The 27584-nt window shown below is 41.1% G+C and overlaps 1 protein-coding gene across 1 annotated transcript in view; it reads right to left on the reverse strand.

Moving 5' to 3' along the window:
* Nucleotides 1-27584, reverse strand: part of LOC126094936 (myrosinase 1-like) — a 55448-nt gene that overhangs the window by 11912 nt on the left and 15952 nt on the right. Inside the window, exons 5-9 of the mRNA XM_049909584.1 lie at nucleotides 20455-20638; nucleotides 14550-14644; nucleotides 10520-10664; nucleotides 8810-8958; nucleotides 1100-1234 (exon numbers count right to left, since the gene is read on the reverse strand). Coding sequence (XP_049765541.1) covers nucleotides 1100-1234; nucleotides 8810-8958; nucleotides 10520-10664; nucleotides 14550-14644; nucleotides 20455-20638 — 708 coding nt within the window. The remainder of the gene's footprint in view (nucleotides 1-1099; nucleotides 1235-8809; nucleotides 8959-10519; nucleotides 10665-14549; nucleotides 14645-20454; nucleotides 20639-27584) is intronic.

Consider the following 27584-nt stretch of genomic DNA (forward strand, 5'->3'; position numbering starts at 1 on the left):
TGGACGCAATCTATTTCCCATCTTTGTCTGATCTGCTATCTGCTATACCTTTAAAATTCAAAGGCCATGTTTTGTAGTTGAAGGTACACATAAACTCAATGTTACCTCTCCCCAACTATCGTACATGTACATGGAACACGAGAATCATCCTTCCCTAACTGTACCACTCCCAAACGCATCTGGGGAAGACCAAATGGGAGCTCATTTTCGAATCATTAATTATAGCTTATAATAAAGCCAGATTTACGAGGAATACTGACATACTGGTAGATACTGAGTATTCTATACTAGTTCCTTCTCGGTAAGATCCACATAATACCAGCTACGAATCACACATGACGTTCGAAAGAATTATACTTTATTCCGCAGCGGCAGCAATCTGTGCTGATTATCAAACTGCAAATCCTGAAGAATGTACTTAATGCATTTCTTTTATTATTATTATATTGCTTTAGGAAGAAACGACGGAAGGCTCAGTTAATATGACAACATGTGCCACCATAGAACAATGATCCGTCTTTTACTGTAGACTACCGAGACAAAAAGCAAAGTCAACACAACACATCGGTTTCAACAAACAGTGTTTACAACGCAAAATAATGTCAGCATATAGTCAGAAGAAACTCGTATTCTTCGCAAAGTGCGTACTCATCTAAAAGTGATAAATATGACAGTCACACCCAAGCGGCACCCATGTGATTTTCTGTTTTTGATAGTGAAGTACGTCAATGAGTGAGTGCTCTTTCTCATGCTATATTCGTGGAACAAAACAAGAAATAGCTACGATTAATAATGTGAATTTACCTCTAACCCAAAATTGCAAACTAAATTTTTGCAAAGTGAAGTTAACCTGCCAGCCTTGATCCTTCCGACAACTAAACAAAAGGTGTAAGAAAAAATATTTAAATACAATCCTTCCCACCCTCCAAATAAAAACAACTACATGTGATGCAGAATACGTTAAATCCTGTAGAATGTACGCAATATAGTGCTTTTCACTTATTATTATGCGACGGTAGAATTAGTTTACGTGACAGAAGAGTAGCAATTATTTACGAAGATTTCCATCTTACAATTAATACCTGTACGTTGTACTTACGCCATAATAGCTGATGCGTCCTTGATCGTCCAGTTCTCCCGAATCAATGTAGCCATTCTCCGTGATAAAGATTGGATAGTTCGGGTACCTCGTTGACACCCAGTTTATAACTTTTCGGAAACCCCACGGCACAACCTAGAGGAAGAGACAGACAACGAAAAATGTTAAATAAAACAAAATCTTATTTTATTTTTGTCATACTATGTTGTACTGCACACAAAGCAATGCAAATCAAAATTTAGTGAAACTTATTGCACGGAAAAGAGAAGGAGTGGATTACACGCATAGTTGTTTTTTTAATATGAATATCGGCATCGTGTTTCAGAAAGAGGCAAGAAATATTTTTATGTAAAAATATTTGGAACAGACAATTATTAAAGTATTGCATAGCTTAATACATTGCCTTGCTAGAACACGATAGACGAGTTCATCTGGTTAATGGCTCATACAGGATTTAACGGGCATAACTGCACATTTTTTGTGTGTAGTACCTAAATATGTACGCACATAGGTATGTTGGTTGTTGTTTATTTACGCCGAACAGTCTTCCCACAAACACGCCACGAAATTTACATTCTGATATTTTGCTACATGGTGCTAACTGCACACCTAAGTGTGCTACGCCCGTTAGTATAAACTTTGCGTCCACACTGCAACACCCCAGGGAAAAAAAGCATTACTGGCTTGCTCTTGCCACATGTACTTGGAGGAACTAACCAATCTAAAAACAAAGTACTAGTAATTGGTACTCGTATAATTATTAGTCTGCAAATGTAAATATTGATGTAATGTTGTTCATTACGTCGTCTTTAGTAACCAACAGACACATCTGCATTTATACCCTTACACCCTGTATCGTGTGTAAGCTGAATAAGCTCATCGACACGTTTGTGAAACGTATCTGACGCAAAACTGAGGGTTCTCTACGAATGTCGTTGCTGGAGAGGTCCGTAGTCGCACGTGTTTTTTCTCTATATGTGTCTGAGAAAATTCTTCCGCATTAATCATTTTACTAAATGTTTTGCTTTTTGAAACTAACTGGAACTGTCAGTGATGAATGCAGCTAATGAAACAATAAACATCATATTTTAAAAGACAGAGATTGGTTGTTATGTATTATGAAGAAACGCAAGAAAATCAGAGAAACATTGTACATGGAACACAGATGCAAAAATTTTGACTTTTCTTCGGAAAGTATGATGCGTTAAATATGTAAGAAAAGTTAAAAGCAAACGATCAAACCAAAAGGAAATTCGAAACTAATCTTTGTAATGGATATGCGAGATAAGTGGTATAAATGTACAAGGGCATCTATTTCGAGACTGCAAAATCCTGAAAGAAAACTGGAATGTTTCAAAAATCACCAGGACCGAAAAGCGTTCCACGATGATTGGAAATATGGACTACGAGCTGATTATGTAACTGGACCAGTATCTCTCATCGTTCAGAAATAAAGAGCCTTGGCTTACGATGCATGTTTTCACAGAGTGTCGTCTTGTGGAATTATGTCCTGCGGCAGTGAACACTATATGAAAAAGGTGTATATTTTACAAGAACATGCAGTAAGAATACAGTGTGAAGTACATAATCACGTAATATAGTGTAAAGTAGATGGCTGGAAAGCGTGAAATGATCGTTTTGAGGAGCTCAGAGTTATTACACTCACATCCAAGTACATTTACTCCTTAATGGTCTTTGTTGCTGATATTAAAATTGTGTTTCAACTACACTGTGATTTTCACAATCGGAATACAAGACGTAAAAAAGTCGGATAGATTTTCCCTCCTTGGCTATTGTTCACAGTGGAGTTACATAATCCAGTGCAGTGGTTTTCAGTCAGCTCTCTTCTAAAATAAATTAAGAAACGGGAAGACCCTACCAATTCAAGACATATTAGAAACGTACCTCAATAGTCCAAATATGAATTATCTGATTATCTAGATTCAAGAACTGAACATTCCTGTACGGTGCATGGCAAGTTGATGTTTCCATTGTACACTACAACGACAAGTTGTAATTGATTCTAAGCGTGTCTCTCTTGTTACAAATGTAAGCAGCTAATATCTTTACCAAATACAGATCTTGACTCATGGCGAACTGAAACTGAGGAAGAATGTTGGTGGTTGCATAAACCACCTTTTAGTGTTGTGTTATGTCATTCCTTGTACTCCTGGCTGAGTAGACTATATTATTCGCTCTATCTCAATGACAAAAGATACCTGAGGGAATGGTTACAATAATTACTATAAGGACGGTACCTACGTGTTTTAGCGAGTCTCGAGAATTTATATATACTGCACATACAGGATCTACATATACAATAAAAAACAAAATTAAATGACCGCTCCTTCAAAACCCGATAACTATCTCCCAGTCTGAAGAATAAGTTCGAAATTTGGATCAAAGATATCTATAACATTACCCTGTAACGGTGTAAAAGCGTGGCGTCCTGCAACACTTCATACTGCAAGTTCTCGACGGATGCAAGAAAAGACTACAGTTCTGAAATCCATGTGAGCTATAAAGTAGGTTAATGACGCCACATTGGCGCCAAATGTCACCACAATTCTGCCTAACGCCACCGAGGACGTGTCCCAACACGAGAAGGTCGTCACACCCCGGCTTACACACAGTGCACCACTTCTATTGATCACTCTGCTATGAAGGTCAGAATCGCGACTCCCACGATTGAAATCACGCAGCTTTCTCAAGGGAGGCCGAGGAAAACATTTCAGACCCACCGCTGCTAAGAAGTGACACGAAGAGGCAAAGGGGGTGGCATAAAGGGCGTCCGTGGAACCATCCTTAGCCTTAGAACGTTGATACCCACACACTTAGAGGTCGAAAACAACAGTTTGCAGTGCGATGAGCAAAAAGACGACGTTAATGACAATGCGCGTTATTTGCTGCATGTATCCCAATGTCTGTCTACTTCTACAGTTTTTACCCTCTATAACTGCCTATAGTACCACGGAAGTTATTGTATGGTTTCTTAACACATGTCCTATCATCCTGTCTCTATTTTCGATATGTTCCTTGTATCGCCGATTCTGCAAAGAACCTCCTCCTCATTCCTCGCATTATCATACCACCTAATCTTTAATATTCTTCTATAGCACACATCTCAAATCCTTCTGTTCTCTACTTTCCGGTTTTCCCTTAGTACAAGTCCCACTGTCATCAAATGCTGTGCTAAAAATGTACCTTCCTCAGTAATTTCTTCCTTGTATTAAGACCTATGTTTCATATTAGCAGGTTACTCATGGCCAGAGATTCCCTTTTAGCCAATGGTAGGGCCTAGGCAGTAAAATTCCTTAACTTCGTCTACATTGAGGAGCCAAAAAATGTAGTACGCCAGAATTGAAATCTGCAGAAATTTGCGGAAGAGTTGCCCTTCTGTCACGATGAGCGTTTGTCTTCAGTTCAGTAGCAGCAGCCAGTAGACTGTAGGCTCAATAGCATGATGTGTTGTAGTGTGATGATAATAATGAAAATATTAACACAGTTTGGTAATTACGATATGAAGCGAGCGATTTACTGGACCTGTTGGTAATGTATTGCCCTAAAGAAATGCAATGGACATGAAAGTAGTAACCATGATAGTTTGTACTGCTCCACTGAAGTAGATGCAGGTAGGTAGAGTAGCGCTCAAACGTATTTTGTATAAAGCACTAGTTACAGTTAGATAGAGATAAGTGTATAATCGAAAAACCGCCAGTGGATAGTTGAAAAGTGCGAAATTATAATCCATTTAGTACAAAACTAAATTTAGTTTAAACAAAGTTATCTTACATCAAAACATAAATAAACACTCTTGTGGCTCGTAAGTAATTTGTAGTTCAAAGTTGTAAAAATAAAATAAAACTATTTTGTAATCTGACGAACAAATCTGTCAGACCAATTGTGTGATTGGATTGAGGAGTTCCTAGATAACAGGACGCAGCATGTTATTCTCAATGGAGAGAAGTCTTCCGAAGTAAGAGTAATTTCAGGTGTGCCGCAGGGGAGTGTCATAGGACCGTTGCTGTTCACAATATACATAAATGACCTGGTGGATGACATCGGAAGTTCACTGAGGCTTTTTGCAGATGATGCTGTGGTGTATCGAGAGGTTGTAACAATGGAAAATTGTACTGAAATGCAGGAGGATCTGCAGCGAATTGACGCATGGTGCAGGGAATGGCAACTGAATCTCAATGTAGACAAGTGTAATGTGCTGCGGATACACAGAAAGATAGATCCTTTATCATTTAGCTACAAAATAGCAGGTCAGCAACTGGAAGCAGTTAATACCATAAATTATCTGGGAGTACGCATTAGGAGTGATTTAAAATGGAATGATCATATAATGTTGATTGTCGGTAAAGCAGATGCCAGACTGAGATTCATTGGAAGAATCCTAAGGAAATGCAATCCGAAAACAAAGGAAGTAGGTTACAGTACGCTTGTTCGCCCACTGCTTGAATACTGCTCAGCAGTGTGGGATCCGTACCAGATAGGGTTGATAGAAGATATAGAGAAGATCCAACGGAGAGCAGCGCGCTTCGTTACAGGATCATTTAGTAATCGCGAAAGCGTTACGGAGATGATAGATAAACTCCAGTGGAAGACTCTGCAGGAGAGACGCTCAGTAGCTCGGTATGGGCTTTTGTCAAAGTTTCGAGAACATACCTTCACCGAAGAGTCAAGCAGTATATTGCTCCCTCCTACGTATATCTCGCGAAGAGACCATGAGGATAAAATCAGAGAGATTAGAGCCCACACAGAGGCATACCGACAATCCTTCTTTCCACGAACAATACGAGACTGGAATAGAAGGGAGAACCGATAGAGGTACTGAAGGTACCCTCCGCCACACACCGTCAGGTGGCTTGCGGAGTATGGATGTAGATGTAGATGTAGATATATAATCGCATGCTAATGGGCTTTGGTCACAGCTGCACATCTGATAGGTACTGAACTTAAAAAGTTTTTGTAATACGACAAGTAGGGGATTTGACCAATTGTCAATAAAGAAGCAGCAGTTGACCCTTCTGTGACGAACTCGTCGATCCGATGCATGCCAGAGCTGTTCATTTGGATTTGGCAACTCCAAAAACTTGATATTTTTATCTGGTTAGAATTTTTCATGTGACCAGATGTGTGTTATGAACCGTTATCCAGTTACGCGACATATTCTTCCACCCATATGGAATAATATTCTTTCTTAAAATGACACTGTACTGGAAACGATCCATTTTGCCTTTTATTTGGACTAGAGAACCAACTTCACGTCTCGGAACAAATCGCCACGCCATGCAGCTGCCACCACCACGCTTAATGGTCGGCTCCTGATACTTTATTTGGTTTTTTAATCCTCATGTATACTGCACATCCTCAGAAGAAAATACATTAAAATTACTTTCACCATTCCATGAAAACTGTCTAGTCTCAAGCACTCCTAGTTAGATGTTCATTTTCGAATTCTAGTCTGGTCTTCCTACTTTTTATAAATTTGTGCGCGATTCACGCGATGGTCGTCTACCATTCCAATCACCTGCTATTAGGCGACATTTTCGATAGACATATAGGTTCATTTCATGACGCTGTTCCAGATCATCCCTGACATGTCGAACCAGTTTTCCTGGATCATCAGCCGACTGCTTACATATCATTCTGCCTTTTTTCCTTGTTGTTTTCGAGGACGACTTGACTTTGGCTTATTGGCTACTGTTCCTCTCAGTTTGCAGTCGACTTCACACACTTGTTCAAAAATGGCTCTGAGCACTATGGGACTTAACTTCTGAGGTCATCAGTCCCCTAGAACTTAGGACTACTTAAACCTAGCTAACCTAAGGACATCACACACATCCATGCCCGAGGCAGGATTCGAACCTGCGACCGTAGCGGCCGCGCGGTTCCAGACTGTAGCGCCTAGAACCGCACCGCCACTCCGGCCAGCCATACACTTGTTGTCATATGATATAGTCTCTACTAGCGCTACACTACTCCTTTCCCTTCTTCATGGCAAGCGAAACATCTTATCATACACGAACCTTATATTCTTTGTGGATTGGCATGCTTCTAGTTATCTCGACATATAAACAGACACTGACTGAATGCCTCAGTAACAACCAAAGCAAAAATGTGCAACCAAAGCAAATTACAAAGTACTTTTCAACTAAGTACTTTACATTGTTATTATTACCTTGCTTGTTTACTAGATATGTAATCACTGTGTGTGAATCTCTTGATGAAGCGATACATTTACATGCGTTACTGCATGCAAACGGTACTGACCACATAACACTGCAACTATAAAATATTTTTGAGCACTATTGTACGGCGGTAAGTTGGTGCGATGGAGTCGATGGTAAAATGCGGAAGAGTAACCTTAGACGATGTGATTTGTATGGCTGCGAGGGGAGTAGGTAAGATGAAAGACACACAGACAGACCAAGAGGAAGAGTGGTAGAGTCAGATTTTTTTCTTTTCTTTTTTTTCCTTACTGTTTGGATAGGGAGATAACTATACAACTGAATAAAGGGGGATAAATAGAGGGAAAAAATGTTCAAATGTGTGTGAATTCTTAAGGGCCCAAACTGCTGAGGGCATAATTCTATAGACATACACACTACTTAAACTGACATGCTCTAAGAACAACACACAGCCATGGAGGACTCGAACCTCCGGCGGGAGGAGCTGCGCCATCCGTGACAAGGCGCCTCAAACCGCGCGGCCACTCCGCTCGGCGCAATAGAGAGAATGAGGTAGAAAAGACAGAGTGGAGTAATGCATGGAATAGATAACACTTATAAGCAAATTGCGTCTTTAAAAGTTGCGTAGAAAAAAACGATTGTAGTCTCATTTCTGTGTTAGTATTAAGTAATTGTATGAGTCTGTATATAATATTCTGTAACTTCTGTATAACAATTAAGAAGGCAGATGCCACAGTATTTATTCTAAAAAGTAGAGAAAAATTACTGCTAGATGCGGAATAGTGCTCTCGACGTCAAGTACTCATAAGACTCCACGCACTGTATTAAGTGAGCAGCAAAGCTGCACAGTAGTTAATAAAAATACTTGTCGCACTTGTTTTTATTGTCTAACTGCCCTCCTTCGGCGTCTATTTGTACCGAAATTATGAACCGCACTAAATTTAGTTAGAGGCATTTCTGTACTGTCAGTGTGCATTGAAGAGCGCTATGGCGTCCATGTGTGTGTCTCATAGTTTTTGCAAGAAATATGACGAGCTTTGGGGTGATGTGGGGTCATGTTCGCTGATGCTTCCTAATAATGCTAGGCGTCCTTTAGTATTCACTGATCCCTTGACGCAGAGAGCTGAGCGACCTAATAGGGTCTTGTAAGAATGACTGCAGCTTACTACCTACGTCAGTAAATTGATACCCTGTTTCTCAACAAGTAACGATGAATGTCTCTTAGCACTTTTAGAAGCGAATCAATTTTGCTAGGCCTATCGTGCTGAATGATGGCCTGCCGCTTCTCGGGTGAAGAGCCAGCATTAATGATGCCTACAATCACTGGTCTCTAATAACTGTCACTCCCCTTTACGTAATCTGGCGTCTGTCGCAAGCTCGTGATAAATAACATTCTATTTTGCAGTATAAGTTAAGAGCAGAAAGATTATGACGCACGCGTTGCAGGGATTTTCGGGTTAGAAGCAATGATTGCATGCACAGCTAATGTGGCAAACATCTGCAGTTCACTCACCCGTAGCCACGTAGCTCCGCTGGCGGGCCACGAGAGGTTGTACCACCTGTAGGTACCCGTGTCCCGACCCCACGAGGGCGAGAAACCAAATTCTGCAGACCTCACAACCATAGTTGTGTATGAGTTAAAAGCAAGGAAGTCCGCAGATCCTGCGAAAGATACGCCAGCGGTTAGTACAGTAGCCACGAAAGCAGGAACTGCAGGATACAGAAAGAACTACAGTGTGTGGAAACGTTGAAGGAAGCACTGGCAAATGCATTCGCTAATTTGGAAGAACCCCTGAGTATCGAAGTCACCTGTGCAGTACGAGCGATATATACCGAATGCCTCACTGCTGAATCGTTGCCAACACAAACGACAAGAGACGAAGGCGCTGTGAACTGAAGAAAATAATAAATGGAAGCATAATATTACTCATTCAAGTTAAAGCGATGCAATAAAAAGAGGAGTAATTGTACCTACTTCACTCGTCAGCGACATCCTCACCGTGGACAATGTCGCGTGTGGTATACCTATCCGGCAGCATTCCTTGCTTTCCGTAGCCAAGACAAATGGGTTGCAATATCTCTGATAAATATTGGAAGAATTTGCAATAGAAGTTATTTCCCTGACAGGAGTAAGTTATGGAAATGTAAGTACTGGAATATATGGAGTCATCTGTTTCCCTCGGACGACCTCTCTTAATAGATGAATTTAAGATTTCCATAAACTCTCCTATGTTTTGCGTGGTGACCGATCAATCGTCAGATGAAACTAACTTTACAGAGTTGTTGACGAAATCGTGACCGAACCTTTTTTTCGCAAATTTCTGTACAATTTCCATCTGTCTGTTATGTACCAGGTAAAATAAAATGAATTATTAGGAGCTCTATAGTGGCCATACCCTGAGGGTTCACACGAAGGATAAAGTATTTCTTCGATTCTACAGGCCCGAAGGATCCAAATATCCTTTGGCGTATGTACGACTTGTGAGATACAACTCGTCAATATCTACGGCTTTGTTGTGACCACCGATGGGGACATTTTCGTTTGTGACAATGACGTAACACACTTCGCGACAGAATCTATAATAGTTACACATGATCACGATAGACTGTTCACTTTCAGAAGCAATGGTATCTAATCCATAGATCCTCACCCAGTAGCAAAGATAATGACACTCTTTTCAATGCTCAACTTTTACTTGTAAAACCGGGTATTGTTCCTTACTGATGTCTTCTCTCACATTTTGTGCAATGCACTCGAATTATAACTTGAAATCACAGTTTTTTTTGTAAAATTTAGCGCTTGTCTGACAGTGGCATTGGACGTATTTTTTTCCGCAGTTGGCAACAAGATGTACTCCCAACAAAACTCTAAGCACTTTCCCACAGTATATATTCGAGGAATTAATTTCTGTCACGAAACTATACTTTCCCTTGGTATCATAACAGAGTCACTACTATTTATAGCATTGTATGATATTCCCTTGGAAATGCAGAAAACAAATTCGCTGCTTCGACTGTGAGGGACTCGATATTCATCGCTCCTGTTGTACATGTAACTTCGATGCCCAAGGCTTCCAATTTTGCCAGCATTCAACCAAGGCAGCATACAGTAATGTAGAATAGAAAATAATGCACAGCGCAAGGAGGGGCTGCAGGAATGAGTAGCAGAACTGAAGGCAGGATGTATGACTGCACCTGCCGCCCCTTTAGCAGGTGTACTGACCGTTGATCATTCTTTTCTCCTCGTCTGTGAAGCTGGGCAGCCGAGACCTGGGTCGACCCTCGGCTCTGCTGTTGTTGTCCACACGTTCTCGCACCACAGCCGGGTAGTCGCCGTCCACGAAGATAGGGTTCGCGAACAGACCCAACTGTAAAAGATGCATCGTATGGCACCCACTTCACACAGGGCAAGTGAAATCTGTCTTTGCATTCAACTTACGTACTCTTTCCTAGCGTTTGGCCCATTCCATTAAGGTCTCTGTTTTCATGATATTACGAAATTATTTTATTTGAGATTGTAGACTGGACACTCTTCTACAGTCGTCATTTGACCTAAGGGAGTTAAGTTACGTGCCACAGTTGTCTGCGAAACGTGTATTATTGTTCTCTTTGTTATCATATCTTAACTGTTCGTGCATTGTATTTTATGAGGCGTAGATTGAGGACCAGCCCAGCATTTGCCAGAACGAGCGTGGTAAACCAGATAAGAACTAGGATCAGGTAGGCTGGTGCATCAGAACAATGGTAATTAATCTGAATATGCAGTTACTGTCTGAATCTGACTAACCTGCTTATCTCGTAATATAGCGAGCTGTATAGTAAACTATATAAGCTCGTCTCTTCGTCTTAACCTAGAACAGAGAGCAAAATCGATGAACAAGGTAAGAATTAATGAGAAACTCTGTCTCACATTCACAGCTACATTCTGTAACTGTCGTTTGCTATAAACAACAATTTTAGACCAGAGTCTGTCTTCACATTTTCCGTAAGGTGTTACTGAACTGTTCCTGTAATTGAATACTGTGCGAAGCCTGGTACTTTAGCAGAACATCTTTTTCATTTTGATGGTTAATAAAATGTGAAAAAATGAGGAACACTTGTTTTATTCATTGAAAGCTACAATTTCAGATCATAACTAATAACATAAATACCGTAATAAAATTTAAAACCAATTAAAGACGTTAATGCAGAGAAAACGCAATGTTATTGAGAGCTACTTCCCACAGAACACTGGTATTCTGTGGGAAAAAATGAGGAACACTTGTTTTATTCATTGAAAGCTACAATTTCAGATCATAACTAATAACATAAATACCGTAATAAAATTTAAAACCAATTAAAGACGTTAATGCAGAGAAAACGCAATGTTATTGAGAGCTACTTCCCACAGAACACACAAAGTTATGCCAATAGACAGGATGTCCCAGAAATGTTGTGACAAACCTCGAGGAGTTGTAGAGGGAGTCTTGAGAAACAAATAGAGGATTGGAACCTGTGCCCAGCAACGTCATCCAACGAAGCTACAGAACGTCGAAGTGATAGGGGCCAGCGCCTGCCACTATTCCACCCCTTCAGCAGTAAACGTGACTTTGTACACTGACGGACTGTAGGCGGAATGTCTCGCAATATTATCTGTTAGTCATCACAACCTATTGCCGTGATGGCAAGTGAAGAAGATAGATTTAGTTGCTGCGAGGAAGGACCCTGACTCTTACGAATGGGATGCTCTGTTGGCTCTGTTTAAGATGGCTTTGGACAGGAGTATCCACCTGCAGTCTATTTTTCTCCCAGAGCCCTATAAAATCTGCGATGTTTTTGTCGTACAGAAGTAAATACACTTCTTTTCGTCTTCTTCTGCTTCATATCCGTTCTGGATGTTGGCTACTATCTTGTCTTTCCTGTCACTTGCAGCTCCAATTAGCTCTGTAAGTGTTTAGAGGTCCACGTTGTGATGTTCTTAAACCAGGATATCCTTCTTCGGTTAACGCTTCTCTTCCCTGGTATTTTTCCTTCAGGACAATCTGGAGGAGATGGTAACTGTTGTTTCATTCTACGTAGAACCTAGACATTTTTGATATGCACTGTCGGCGGAGTTCTTAACATTTTCCTGTATAGCCACATCTCAAAAGCCTCCATCCGCTTACGCAACGATTCTGTCAATGTTTCAACACCATAGAAGTGGGTGGTAAATATGTAGCAGCGTTGAAGTCTGATCTTCGTCGTCATTGCTAAGCCATGATTCTAGAAAAGGTTACTAATCTTATTGAAGACAGCCCTGGCTTTACACTGCGGATGGTAAACCCGCGTTCTAAACCATCCACTAAGGCAACAGAGCACTTCATTCGCAAGAGACTTGGCCTTTTTACGGAGCACCTACATCCATCATCTCCACTGACGATCGCGCCAATCAGTCACGATCGATGAGTAACGAACAACTTTGCAAGACCTTCCACCTACGGTCACGCTTTCTGTTGAACGGGTGCCCTAATGGCAGGCACCGGCACCTGTTATTTCGAAGCTCTGCAGAGTCATTAGATGACGTGTTAAGACAATGGTTTCTATTCTCTGTTTGGTCCTCCAGTTACTCTGTACAATTCCTCGAAGTTTGTCGCAACATTTCCAGGGCATCCTGTATAAGGTGAAACGTTCTTAGCAAAATGATCCAAAAATTCTTGACTGATTTACTTCAGTTTCTTACACAACTAATAAATATTCGGACAGACATACGATATACATTTTGTAAACCTTGATGTCTATGTTTTCAGTTAGAAGTGAGCGAGAGAAAGAAAATGCTGTGATCTGCTATGAAAATCTCTGATTTCATCACTAGCACAACCTCTGTGACTCTTATCCGTTTTGTAGCTTTTTATGTCAAAATCAGTGACTTACGTGTTAATTATGTCATCGTGATAACGAATGGGAGAGTAATATTATATACATAATCATGCAAAAACCATGTTTAAGAAATTATGCTTATGGAACTAATGAGGTGCAGCATGGTTTTCATGGTTATAACTGCATATGTAACGTCTCAAACAGTCTAATGGTTGCTCATTTCCTTGATCATCGCCTCTTATCATACTAAATTTAACTTCGTAGTGTCTGTCTGAGATGTATGTTGCTGGATGAAATTCTCCCATTCTACTACGAAAGCAGGTTCACGTAATTTTGTGTGAAAATTTTCATGGAATACTAATAAGTGAAACATATTTTCTTATCCTCATCGCACATCGTGAGATGATGATTGGTTTCGATTGCTCGAGCAATCATCTTCAATTAATTAAAATTTCTTTACCGTGAATAATGTGCAGCAGAAACATGTAGCGGGTGAGTTTTATTAACACAGTACATGTTGGTATTACATGTGACGACTTGCTTATTGTAACGACATTTTTATCTATTGAATATGATTGCTAGAACAGTAGAAACGAGCCATCATTTTATAAATGAGCAATCAACTCAAATAAATTTTACATATAAGTTGCATAACCTTGACTGTGACAAGTCTTATAACACTAATGACTGCATTTTTATGTGTGTCCCCAAGTTGGCATTTTTCATTGATTTGCCTACACCCTCTAGTTACTGAAGCAATATTATCATTTTGCCCGTTGTTGTTCTTTCGAAACAGTTAGCGTCAGGTATAGGGATAGATCCCTATTTTACACAAACGACAGTGTCTCAGTATTCGGGCTGGAATACAAACCCTACCTAGCACCTACACCTTCAACTAAACATCTCTCATCCTTAGATTTCTAGTTGCTGCTAATTTCTGCTTCAGATATAACTCCTGTTGTGTACCCTTAATATAACGATCAGTTAGTAGGTATCCATTTGCGATATTCTATAGGAATAAGTAATATATTCTACATTGTATTCCAGTCGAAAACCCTGATTCTAAAGTGTTCTTTCATTGATGTGTCAGGTCTATGATAAGAGCTAATAGGGATTAATTGGTATGTTTTTGATCGCTATCGGACATTCTTCAACAAATGAAAGGAATAATCGTACTGAAAACCTCCAGCCAACATGAATCCTCAAGTGTTATATATAATTTTCGATTTACAGTGGCTCTTGACACATGCCTTATGCGAAAACATTTCTAAGGACACACACAGAGCTAGTCACTTATTCTGTTATAAATGTTATAGTATTAAAAGAGACCTAATTATATCAATAAATCACGGACTATAAACTATTGAAACTTCAGTCGAGGTCAAGCAGAGCACGTTAGGAAGGCGAAGTTCCCCTACCTCAAACTGCAAAATACGCTCCTGGGCAGCCAGATTTTCCTCCTCATCGTTGTAAGGTTCGTACCAGTTGGTGCCCACCGTGATGCCGATTCTGCCTGCAAAAGATACGGTAAAAAATCACAGTAGATTACATCGCCAACAAATGATGTGGCATCAGAGACCGTCCTACGCCTTGATGATGTAAAACAGACACCTTAGTTCTCCACTACATGATGAATTCTTTTGCAAGTCTTCTTTCCTATGTAGCAGGTCCCATTCGTCTACCTACCACTTTCAAAGCCCATATGAATCGTTAATAAATACAATATAAGCTTTTCTATGCCATGCCGCGCGGGATTAGCCGAGCGATCTAGGGCGCTGCAGTCATGGACTGTGCGGCTGGTTCCGGCGGAGGTTCGAGTCCTACCTCGGGCATGGGTGTGGGTGTTTGTCCTTAGGATAATTTAGGTTAAGTCATGTGTAAGCTGTGAAGTCCCGTCGCTAAAGTGGGCCCAGAAATGACCTATGGACATTTCTGTCTTCTCAATGAACACGCGTCCCTCTCTCAAAACACCGTCAATAAGCCATTCGCTTTATTATTGAGTTCTTTAAACACTACCTTAAAGTTTCTTCCCATTTGTCCTTCGTACCTCATTTCATAATCCTTACTCTTTATTTGAATTAAAAATATTCTTGGTTGCAACTTGCTCTTTTATTAACAACGCGTTTCACTTTCGTGGAACATCTTCATATTATCTTAAAATTTTCCAATAACAACGTATTAGAGATGAGAAAACTGCTCTGTGCTAGACTAAAACACGTGTGGAATCAGATGGACCTACCAACAGTGAATGACACTTCATCCTGACACTTTCTTTCGTAACCTACCGCTTTCTCCATCCAGTTCTCCACTATGCCAATCTTATGCTTTAACCTCTATTCCAATGGGTTGTCCGTCCTGAATACAATTTTCACCAACAACTTATTCGAATTACCGGCGTTAGGTTTAATGTTTGCGGTTGGTCATTCTGTATGGATGCACACGATGCAACTTAGGTGTATTTTTGGTTCGTAGAATTTACTACGACTTGACATATGATGTTCGTAGATTTTATAACAGACTGTGGTATCGTTAGGAACTGTGAGACAAGCGCTGCAGGAACGTGCTATCTTTTGTAGGTGAAAGAGACTGCCTTCACGTTACACCTGAGCCTTGAGAGTACAATACGTCAACATGAGCTGTCCTATCAAGAGTTTCATGTTTGACAATGAATGTTGGGTGCTAGATTTTTACTTCCGATGTTATTAATGGCACAGAAGTTTTGACGTTTGTTACATTAAAGGACGATAGAAGTATTTTTATATGCGTGTCAGTACGTATAGAATTACGATTTACTGAGTTGTTTCCTTGTTTTATATAACTTGATACTGGGATTATGTAGTCCCGAAATATGTTGAGGTAAAAATATCACACGTTTGATAAATTGTGCGTAACACTGTCAATACGGTGTTGTTTTTACCTTTCATTTTATTTGATGAATAAATAATGATTGCACTTAATACACACATATTTGCTTCTTGTACTGGTGAAGTAGATTATCTGACAACATTTTCGGGTAGAATGCGACAGAACTTTAGACGAGGCCAATTGAACAATTCTCGCACGCTTTGGCGCCGAAGTCGACGGTTTCTCCTTTTCGCATGGAGAAATTGCTTTCTTTATTGGCGATACCACTAAGTAAACCGCAGATATACATTTTATACAGCTTCGTCGCCAGTAAATATAATGTAAGAAACTCGTACTTCTGATGACATGCTCGCTATAAAACAACTGCAGGTGTGACAATAATGATCTCTTGAGAATGTCACTTGAATTTGTCTCAAATGGAAAACATTTAAAAATTAAGCACACTACGGAAAAAACAACGTATTCGACTAAACTCGTATGAAACATTTTGTTAATTGCCTAATATTTAGAGAAGAACTGCAACAGACAAAAAAATGGCGAAACCATTCCAGAAGCGTTGCATAGCGTGGGGTAGATATGTCTCCTTCCTACATTTCAACATAATGAATATGGAAATCAATATTACAGCATAACGGAGCAGCGCACAGCAATTTAATTATGAAAACTACGTAATCGGGAACGGAGGTACATGTGACACCTACAGACTGAATTCCGTGTGGACAGATCTTTAGGGCACAGCCTGGTGAAAAGATCATCTGATAAGACGCATCCTTTTTTTATCAAGGAATGGTCAATTTGTTCATGGTTGGATGGATGAAGTTCTCAGCACTTGCCCAGAGATGACGAGTCTCGCACAGGTTAGACTAGGGTGGAAAGCTGCATCGAATTAGTCTTCGGATTGAAGTCTACCACAGCAAATATAACAAGAGAAAATGTTGTTGTTGTGGTCTTCAGTCCTGAGACTGGTTTGATGCAGCTCTCCATGCTACTCTATCCTGTGCAAGCTTCTTCATCTCCCAGTACCTACTGCAACCTACATCCTTCTGAATCTGCTCAGTATATTCATCTCTTGGTCTCCCCCAACGATTTTTACCCTCCACGCTGCCATCCAATACTAAATTGGTGATCCCTTGATGCCTCAGAACATGTCCTACCAACCGATCCCTTCTTCTGGTCAAGTTGTGCCACAAACTCCTCTTCTCCCCAATCCTATTCAGTACCTCCTCATTAGTTACGTGATCTACCCATCTAATCTTCAGCAATCTTCTGTAGCACCACATTTCGAAAGCTTCTATTCTCTTCTTGTCCAAACTATTTACCGTCCATGTTTCACTTCCATACATAGCTACACTCCATACAAATACTTTCAGAAATGACTTCCTGACACTTAAATCTATATTCGATGTTAACAAATTTCTCTTCTTCAGAAACGCTTTCCTTGCCATTGCCAGTCTACATTTTATATCCTCTCTACTTCGACCATCATCAGTTATTTTGCTCCCCAAATAGCAAAACTCCTTTACTAATTTAAGTGTCTCATTTCCTAAACTAATTCCCTCAGCATCACCCGACTTAATTCGATTACATTCCATTATCCTCGTTTTGCTTTTGTTGATGTTCATCTTATATCCTCCCTTCAAGACAACATCCATTCCGTTCAACTGCTCTTCCAAGTCCTTTGCTGTCTCCGACAGAATTACAATGTCATCGGCGAACCTCAAAGTTTTTATTTCTTCTCCATGGATTTTAATACCTACTCCGAATTTTTCTTTTGTTTCCTTTACTGCTTGCTCAAAATACAGATTGAATAACATCGGGGAGAGGCTACAGCCCTGTCTTACTCCCTTCCCAACCACTGCTTCCCTTTCATGTCCCTCGACCCTTATAACTGCCATCTGGTTTCTGTACAAATTGTAAATAGCCTTTCGCTCCCTGTATTTTACCCCTGCCACCTTTAGAATTTGAAAGAGAGTTTTCCAGTCAACATTGTCAAAAGCTTTCTCTAAGTCTACAAATGCTAGAAACGTAGGTTTGCCTTTCCTTAATCTTTCTTCTAAGATAAGTCGTAACGTCAGTATTGCCTCACGTGTTCCAGTATATCTACGGAATCCAAACTGATCTTCCCCGAAGTCGGCTTCTACTAGTTTTTCCATTCGTCTGTAAAGAATTCGTGTTAGTATTTTACAGCTGTGGCTTATTAAACTGATTGTTCGGTAATTCTCACATCTGTCATCACCTGCTTTCTTTGGGATTGGGATTACTATATTCTTCTTGAAGTCTGAGGGTATTTCGCCTGTTTCATACATCTTGCTCACCAGATGGTAGAGTTTTGTCTGGATTGGCTCTCCCAAGGCCGTCAGTAGTTCCAATGGAATGTTGTCTACTCCGGGGACCTTGTTTCGACTCAGGTCTTTCAGTGCTCTGTCAAACTCTTCACGCAGTATCGCATCTCCCATTTCATCTTCCTCTACACCCTCTTTCATTTCCATAATATTGTCCTCAAGTACATCGCCCTTGTATAGACCCTCTATATACTCCTTCCACCTCTCTGCTTTCCCTTCTTTGCTTAGAACTGGGTTTCCATCTGAGCTCTTGATGTTCGTGCAAGTGGTTCTCTTATCTCCAAAGGTCTCTTTAATTTTCCTGTAGGCAGTATCTATCTTACCCCTAGTGAGATAAGCCTCTACATCCTTACATTTGTCCTCTAGCCATCCCTGCTTAGCCATTTTGCACTTCCTGTCGATCTCATTTTTGAGACGTTTGTATTCCTTTTTGCCTGCTTCATTTACTGCATTTTTATATTTTCTCCTTTCATCAATTAAATTCAATATTTCTTCTGTTACCCAAGGATTTCTACTAGCCCTCGTCTTTTTACCTATTTGATCCTCTGCTGCCCTCACTACTTCATCCCTCAAAGCTACCCATTCTTCTTCTACTGTATTTCTTTCCCCCATTCCTGTCAATTGTTCCCTGATGCTCTCCCTGAAACTCTGTACAACCTCTGGTTCTTTCAGTTTATCCAGGTCCCATCTCCTTAAATTCCCACCTTTTTGCAGTTTCTTCAGTTTTAATCTACAGGTCATAACCAACAGATTGTGATCAGAGTCCACATCTGCCCCTGGAAATGTCTTACAATTTAAAACCTGGTTCCTAAATCTCTGTCTTACTATTATATAATCTATCTGATACCTTTTAGTATCTCCAGGGTTCTTCCATGTATACAACCTTCTATCATGATTCTTAAACCAAGTGTTAGCTATGATTAAATTGTGCTCTGTGCAAAACTCTACCAGGCGGCTTCCTCTTTCATTTCTTAGCCCTAATCCATATTCACCTACTACGTTTCCTTCTCTCCCTTTTCCTACACTCGAATTCCAGTCACCCATGACTATTAAATTTTCGTCTCCCTTCACTATCTGAATAATTTCTTTTATTTCATCATACATTTCTTCAATTTCTTCGTCATCTGCAGAGCTAGTTGGCAAATAAACTTGTACTACTGTAGTAGGAGTGGGCTTCGTATCTATCTTGGCCACAATAATGCGTTCACTATGCTGTTTGTAGTAGCTTACCCGCGTTCCTATTTTCCTGTTCATTATTAAACCTACTCCTGCATTACACCTATTTGACTTTGTGTTTATAACCCTGTAGTCACCTGACCAGAAGTCTTGTGCCTCCTGCCACCGAACTTCATTAATTCCCACTATATCTAACTTTAACCTTAAGAGAAAATATGAAACTGAAATTTCTAGCGCATTTTGTGGGACATCAGACTGAGAGTCATCTTCACGGGAAACAGTTTCAATCCCGAGACCAAATGATTATAAATGAAATGATGTATAGTGCCTCCACGAAGAGGAGGAGCTCCTTCTGGTGGTTCTGTCGAACCATTCAGTACTGCCTCCCTTGCCGCCATAGAAAGATAAACTCTGCCGCCCTCCAAATTACAATAGCACAAGAAACTGATGTTTCTGTTTTTCGACAGATATTAGCTGATCTGACAAGAATTTGTACCTAAGAGTAGGGTTGATTTGGGGGGAAGACACGAAACAGCAAGGTCGTCGGTCTCCTCGGATTAGGGAAGAATGGGGAAGAAAGTCGGCCGTGCCCTGTCAAAAGAGCCATTCCGGTAATTGCCTGAAGTGATTTAGGAAAATCACGGAAAATCTAAACCAAGACGCGGGATTGAACCGTCGTCCTCACGAACGCGCGTCCAGTGTGCTAACCACTACGCCACCTCGCTCGGTACCTGAGAGTCAAACTGTTCTGAAACACTAGCTGTCACGCATCATTATTCGATTGATTTCAAAATAAGTCTTGTCTTACAATTTACAACACCTTTCTAAAAGTGTTGTGTGATCTACACCAATAATCATATACTCTGTCAATGTCTTCTGTTCTCTGTCAGTTATTTAGACGGGTAATATTCAAAAGTTGTCATGAAGAAGGTCAACTCACCATTCTGCGTGGAGCGGTACTGCTCGTCGTAGAGGCGGTAGACTTTGGCGTGGGCTCTGATGACGGTGTGTGTAGCCAAATAGTTGCCGATGCCGCGAGCCTTCTGCGACGGAGCCTGGCCTCCGCTTGTTGAGTAGCCGCGTACGAACGTGATTGGTTCGTTGAATGTTGTCCACCATTTTACCTACAAGAGAAACGTTAGCCGCCACTGATTTTACATGGGTACATGCCAAATTGTGGGTGGATACTGGATTGTAGCGTCTTAGAATAACTTTCTTGCAACTATTCTACCTTGCTCGAACATGTTTAGCCCAACTGATGTTGGTGCCGATCAGAGAACAGTGAATCTCACATCCACGGTGACAATTATTGAACTACAAGAAAGAAACGTAAATTAGTTACAAACTACGGCGTGCACACACTTTATTCAACATGTAAACGTCACTACAGATGTTAGAATTTATCTTACGACATGTTCGATATGTCTGCCATCAGTGGCGATGATGTGGCGCAGATGAATAACAAAATTCTTCATGACGCGCTGAAGCGCCCAAACATCGATGCCGCCGATGGTCTCCAGAATCGCTATCTCAACAATAGGGTTTCTGCTGTACACCTTGTCTTTAATATAGCCCCACAAAAAGACTCGCATGTATTCAGATCTGGAGAATATGGCGGCCAATCGAGCCCCATGCCAGTGGACCCTCAGTGCCCCAGAGCCAAAATGCGGTCCCCCAAACTACTCTTACAGGACATCAAACACTCTCCTGCTTCGATGGGGTCGAGCTCCGTCTTGCATGAACCACACCTTGTCGAAAGCAGGGTAACGTTGGATAATGGGGAAGAAAGTACCTTCCAAAACCTACACAGACCTTTCGGTAGTCACTGTGACATAAAGGAATATCTCACAGATTATTCCGTGAGTGGACATTGCACAAAAACCTGTTGAGGGTGAGGAAACTTCTCGATCGCGGAATGCCGATTCTCAGTCCCACAAATGCGCCAGCCGGCCGTGGTGGTCTAGCGGTTCTGGCGCTGCAGTCCGGAACCGCGGGACTGCTACGGTCGCAGGTTCGAATCCTGCCTCGGGCATGGGTGTGTGTGGTGTCCTTCGGTTGGTTTTGTTTAAGTAGTTCTAAGTTCTAGGGGACTTATGACCTAAGATGTTGAGTCCAATAGTGCTCAGAGCCATTTGAACCATTTGAAAAAATGCGCCAGTTTCGATTTTTGACGAACCCATGCCAATGAAAGTGGGCTTCGTCGCTAAAACAAGCCATATTCATATCAAAATCCTGTTCGTCAATTCTGTGAACAATAGTGTTGGCGAAACACAACCGCTGTTCCATGGCGCTGGGGCTTAAGGCTAATACGTTTGAATTTAGTACGGGAAAAGATGAAGGTCGTCAACAACAATTTGTCGCACTGTCTCCCGGTTGATTCCCACCTGTTATGCAGCTAGTCTGATCGATTTCTTGGGGCTAGTTTGGAACACAGCGAGTGTCTTCTCAATGTTTGCAGGCGGTTTGACTCTTTTTGGATGGCCAACATTGCCAACACTGTAATCACGGACACTACCCGTTTTCTCAAATTTCGAATCAAATTCTTGATTGTTAGCACACTTGGACCAGTTGTCTTCAGCTTGAACTCGGTCGCAGACTTCCTTTGAGCCGCAGCTGCTCTGCTATTGCTCGCATTGTAGGTCTTCACAATGGCTATATGCTCAGGCACGCTGTACCGTGACATTTTCAGCTGAAAATGGCCGGGAACGCCAAGGCGCTTGGGCATGCGCATACTAATTACCATCATGCCCCGTGCCAACTGTGCAGGTTGAACGTCCTAACGAAACCCGTTCACAAATTGTGGTAATTTTACTTCATATTATTCAATATTTGTCACCCTGTATGCTAAATTTCCCCCCCCCCCCCCATGAACCATGGATCTTGCCGTTGGTGGGGAGGCTTGCGTGCCTCAGCGATACAGATAGCCGTACCGTAGGTACAACCACAACGGAGGGGTATCTGTTGAGAGGCCAGACAAACGTGTGGTTCCTGAAGAGGGGCAGCAGCCTTTTCAGTAGTTGCAAGGGCAACAGTCTGGATGATTGACTGATCTGGCCTTGTAACAATAACCAAAACGGCCTTGCTGTGCTGGTACTGCGAACGGCTGAAAGCAAGGGGAAACTACGGCCGTAATTTTTTCCCGAGTGCATGCAGCTTTACTGTATGAATAAATGATGATGGCGTCCTCTTGGGTAAAATATTCCGGAGGTAAAATAGTCCCCCATTCGGTTCTCCGGGCGGGGACTACTCAAGAGGATGTCGTTATCAGGAGAAAGAAAACTGGCGTTCTACGGATCGGAGCGTGGAATGTCAGATCCCTTAATCGGGCAGGTAGGTTAGAAAATTTAAAAAGGGAAATGGATAGGTTAAAGTTAGATATAGTGGGAATTAGTGAAGTTCGGTGGCAGGAGGAACAAGACTTCTGCTCAGGTGACTACAGGGTTATAAACACAAAGTCAAATAGGGGTAATGCAGGACTAGGTTTAATAATGAATAGGAAAATAGGAGTGCGGGTAAGCTACTACAAACAGCATAGTGAACGCATTATTGTGGCCAAGATAGATACGAAGCCCACACCTACTACAGTAGTACAAGTTTATTTGCCAACTAGCTCTGCAGATGACGAAGAAATTGAAGAAATGTATGATGAAATAAAAGAAATTATTCAGATAGTGAAGGGAGACGAAAATTTAATAGTCATGGGTGACTGGAATTCGAGTGTAGGAAAAGGGAGAGAAGGAAACGTAGTAGGTGAATATGGATTGGGGATAAGAAATGAAAGAGGGAGCCGCCTGGTAGAATTTTGCACAGAGCACAACTTAATCATAGCTAACACTTGGTTTAAGAATCATGATAGAAGGTTGTATACATGGAAGAACCCTGGAGATACTAAAAGGTATCAGATAGATTATATAATGGTAAGACAGAGATTTAGGAACCAGGTTTTAAATTGTAAGACATTTCCAGGGGCAGATGTGGACTCTGACCGCAATCTATTGGTTATGACCTGTAGATTAAAACTGAAGAAACTGCAAAAAGGTGGGAATTTAAGGAGATGGGACCTGGATAAACTGAAAGAACCAGAGGTTGTACAGAGTTTCAGGGAGAGCATAAGGGAACAATTGACAGGAATGGGGGAAAGAAATACAGTAGAAGAAGAATGGGTAGCTTTGAGGGATGAAGTAGTGAAGGCAGCAGAGGATCAAGTAGGTAAAAAGACGAGGGCTAGTAGAAATCCTTGGGTAACAGAAGAAATATTGAATTTAATTGATGAAAGGAGAAAATATAAAAATGCAGTAAATGAAGCAGGCAAAAAGGAATACAAACGTCTCAAAAATGAGATCGACAGGAAGTGCAAAATGGCTAAGCAGGGATGGATAGAGGACAAATGTAAGGATGTAGAGGCTTATCTCACTAGGGGTAAGATAGATACTGCCTACAGGAAAATTAAAGAGACCTTTGGAGATAAGAGAACCACTTGTATGAACATCAAGAGCTCAGATGGAAACCCAGTTCTAAGCAAAGAAGGGAAAGCAGAAAGGTGGAAGGAGTATATAGAGGGTCTATACAAGGGCGATGCACTTGAGGACAATATTATGGAAATGGAAGAGGATGTAGATGAAGATGAAATGGGAGATACGATACTGCGTGAAGAGTTTGACAGAGCACTGAAAGACCTGAGTCGAAACAAGGCCCCCGGAGTAGACAACATTCCATTGGAACTACTGACGGCCTTGGGAGAGCCAGTCCTGACAAAACTCTACCATCTGGTGAGCAAGATGTATGAAACAGGCGAAATACCCTCAGACTTCAAGAAGAATATAATAATTCCAATCCCAAAGAAAGCAGGTGTTGACAGATGTGAAAATTACCGAACAATCAGTTTAATAAGCCACAGCTGCAAAATACTAACGCGAATTCTTTACAGACGAATGGAAAAACTAGTAGAAGCCGACCTCGGGGAAGATCAGTTTGGATTCCGTAGAAATACTGGAACACGTGAGGCAATACTGACCTTACGACTTATCTTAGAAGAAAGATTAAGGAAAGGCAAACCTACGTTTCTAGCATTTGTAGACTTAGAGAAAGCTTTTGACAATGTTGACTGGAATACTCTCTTTCAAATTCTAAAGGTGGCAGGGGTAAAATACAGGGAGCGAAAGGCTATTTACAATTTGTACAGAAACCAGATGGCAGTTATAAGAGTCGAGGGACATGAAAGGGAAGCAGTGGTTGGGAAGGGAGTGAGACAGGGTTGTAGCCTCTCCCCGATGTTATTCAATCTGTATATTGAGCAAGCAGTAAAGGAAACAAAAGAAAAATTCGGAGTAGGTATTAAAATCCATGGAGAAGAAATAAAAACGTTGAGGTTCGCCGATGACATTGTAATTCTGTCAGAGACGGCAAAGGACTTGGAAGAGCAGTTGAACGGAATGGATGTTGTCTTGAAGGGAGGATATAAGATGAACATCAACAAAAACAAAACGAGGATAATGGAATGTAGTCGAATTAAGTCGTGTGATGTTGAGGGCATTAGATTAGGAAATGAGACACTTAAAGTAGTAAAGGAGTTTTGCTATTTGGGGAGCAACATAACTGATGATGGTCGAAGTAGAGAGGATATAAAATGTAGACTGGCAATGGCAAGGAAAGCGTTTTTGAAGAAGAGAAATTTGTTAACATCGAGTATAGATTTAAGTGTCAGGAAGTCATTTCTGAAAGTATTTGTATGGAGTGTAGCCATGTATGGAAGTGAAACATGGACGGTAAATAGTTTGGATAGAAGCTTTCGAAATGTGGTGCTACAGAAGAATGCTGAAGATTAGATGGGTAGATCACATAACTAATGAGGAAGTACTGAATAGGATTGGGGAGAAGAGAAGTTTGTGGCACCACTTGACCAGAAGAAGGGATCGGTTGGTAGGACATGTTCTGAGGCATCAAGGGATCACCAATTTAGTATTGGAGGGCAGCGTGGATGGTAAAAATCGTAGGGGGAGACCAAGAGATGAATACACTAAGCAGATTCAGAAGGATGTAGGTTGCAGTAGGTACTGGGAGATGAAGAAGCTTGCACAGGATAGAGTAGCATAGAGAGCTGCATCAAACCAGTCTCAGGACTGAAGACCATAACAACAACATATGCTAAATTTAGAGAAACGAGTCATGTTTGGCTTTCTTGCCTATGCAACAGTCAACTAGTGAAAAACTCAAGATTTGAAGGACAGTCGACTCCATGCATGTTTGGCAGTTAATGCGAAATTTAACTACGTCATATGTGACATGTGTGACAATAAAAGGTATTTTTAGTTTTGGATTCACATGGACTTGCTAGTGACTGAATTGGTTGTGGCGATCAAAAAGTTGACGAGAGACAAACTCGTATAATTTACAAAATATGTTTGGCTAACAAAGACCTACAATGTTTATTACAAAACCGTAATTTTAGACGAGATATAACTCGCTAAAATCTGTAGCACCTGAATATCTGTCATGCAGTCACAATGCAGCCCAAATCACTGTTTTCTGGATTACTAAAATACTGTAACTAAAATATCTGACGGACACTAGAATGCGAAGAACCACATTATCTACTGACATGACTATTAACTGTCGATACATCATGCAGTGGAGAAATGTCTAACTCTATTATACCGTCGTGAACAAGAGCTGTCAGAACTTGATTGTAGTCTAGATTCGGGTAAGTACTTGATGCTCTGTGATGTCCATGATTCTTAAGTAAGAGCTACGTAAGGAATCACAGAATCATTTCATGACGTCAAGGTTTCAAGTGAGCTAGTCTGTCATCTGGAAATAACACGTTACATACGGAAGGTAGTGTTATTCAGTGTAACTGCTGTCGTCGTTGTAGCGTGAATATCTAGCTCGTTAATAGTTTTATCACTACACCTTCCCTCACGCACGAACTTTATCCGTAAATCTTGGCAATTAATGTTATTTTCATTAATTTAAGTGCATTTCTCGATAAGATTGCTTGCATGCAGTCAGCTACAAAGGAATCGTTGAAGCAGAAAATACTATTGGAAATACACAGTTCTCTGCCAAAGACAAAGAAAATGAATGATTCGTGGATTAGTGTTGGAAGTGCCAAATATTTATGTTACAAATTGCCCAAAATTTAGCGACAGAAAACATCTTTCATTGTATCACAATGTACTAATGTATCCATCGTTTCCTTTCACAAGTGTACTTTTACTTTACACTCTGTCGTGAACTGGGATCACCTTATAGCCGATGTGTCTTAAAATCATTTTCAGTTTTACTGCCGCCTCTTCCTTGTCCTGTTCTGTAACTATACCGCGCAACAGAATTAAGGAGTCAGTCTTTCGGAACACCGTAATTTCCTCCCGTTGCGACTAATAAGTTTGAAATTTCACTCAAAAGTGCCTGCAGCGTCCCTCTGTAACTGTTCAAAAGCGTGGAGTCCTTGCGATGTCACACTCTGGGTCCACAAAGCATCAAAGATCATGGTTTCGCCATGCTCGAAAAAAGACCAAAGGTCAGAATTTCATGTTATATGTAAAATGTGTTAATGGTGTCACATCCACACCAAATTTCACAAAAATTCTGGCCAAATCACCACGGACGTGTCACACGATGGGATGGTCGGCTTAAACACATTTAACTCCTTTTGCTGCCTCTGCGATGAAGGTCAGAACTGCGACACTGAGAGTTGAAATAAAGTGGGTTTTTTATGTGTGGTCGAGGAAAGCATATCAGTCACACTGACGCTCAGAATCAACACGAGAAGCCCTAAGGGGGTGGCATAGCGGGCGTCAATGAAATCACATCCGGCCGGGGTGGCCGAGCGGTTCCAGGCGCTTCAGTCTGGAACTGCACGACCGCTACGGTCGCAGGTTCGAATCCTACCTCGGGCATGGATGTGTGTGATGTCCTTAGGGAAGTTAGGTTTAAGTAGTTCCAAGTTCTAGGGGACTGATGACCTCAGCAGTTAAGTCCCATAGTGCTCAGAGCCTTTGGAACGAAATCACATCTTTCCCTTTGATTGATTCCCACACATTTCGCCGTCGAAAACAACAGTTTTCAGTT

Source organism: Schistocerca cancellata, chromosome 8, assembly GCF_023864275.1.
Source record: "Schistocerca cancellata isolate TAMUIC-IGC-003103 chromosome 8, iqSchCanc2.1, whole genome shotgun sequence".
NCBI classification, from domain to species: Eukaryota; Metazoa; Arthropoda; class Insecta; order Orthoptera; family Acrididae; genus Schistocerca; species Schistocerca cancellata.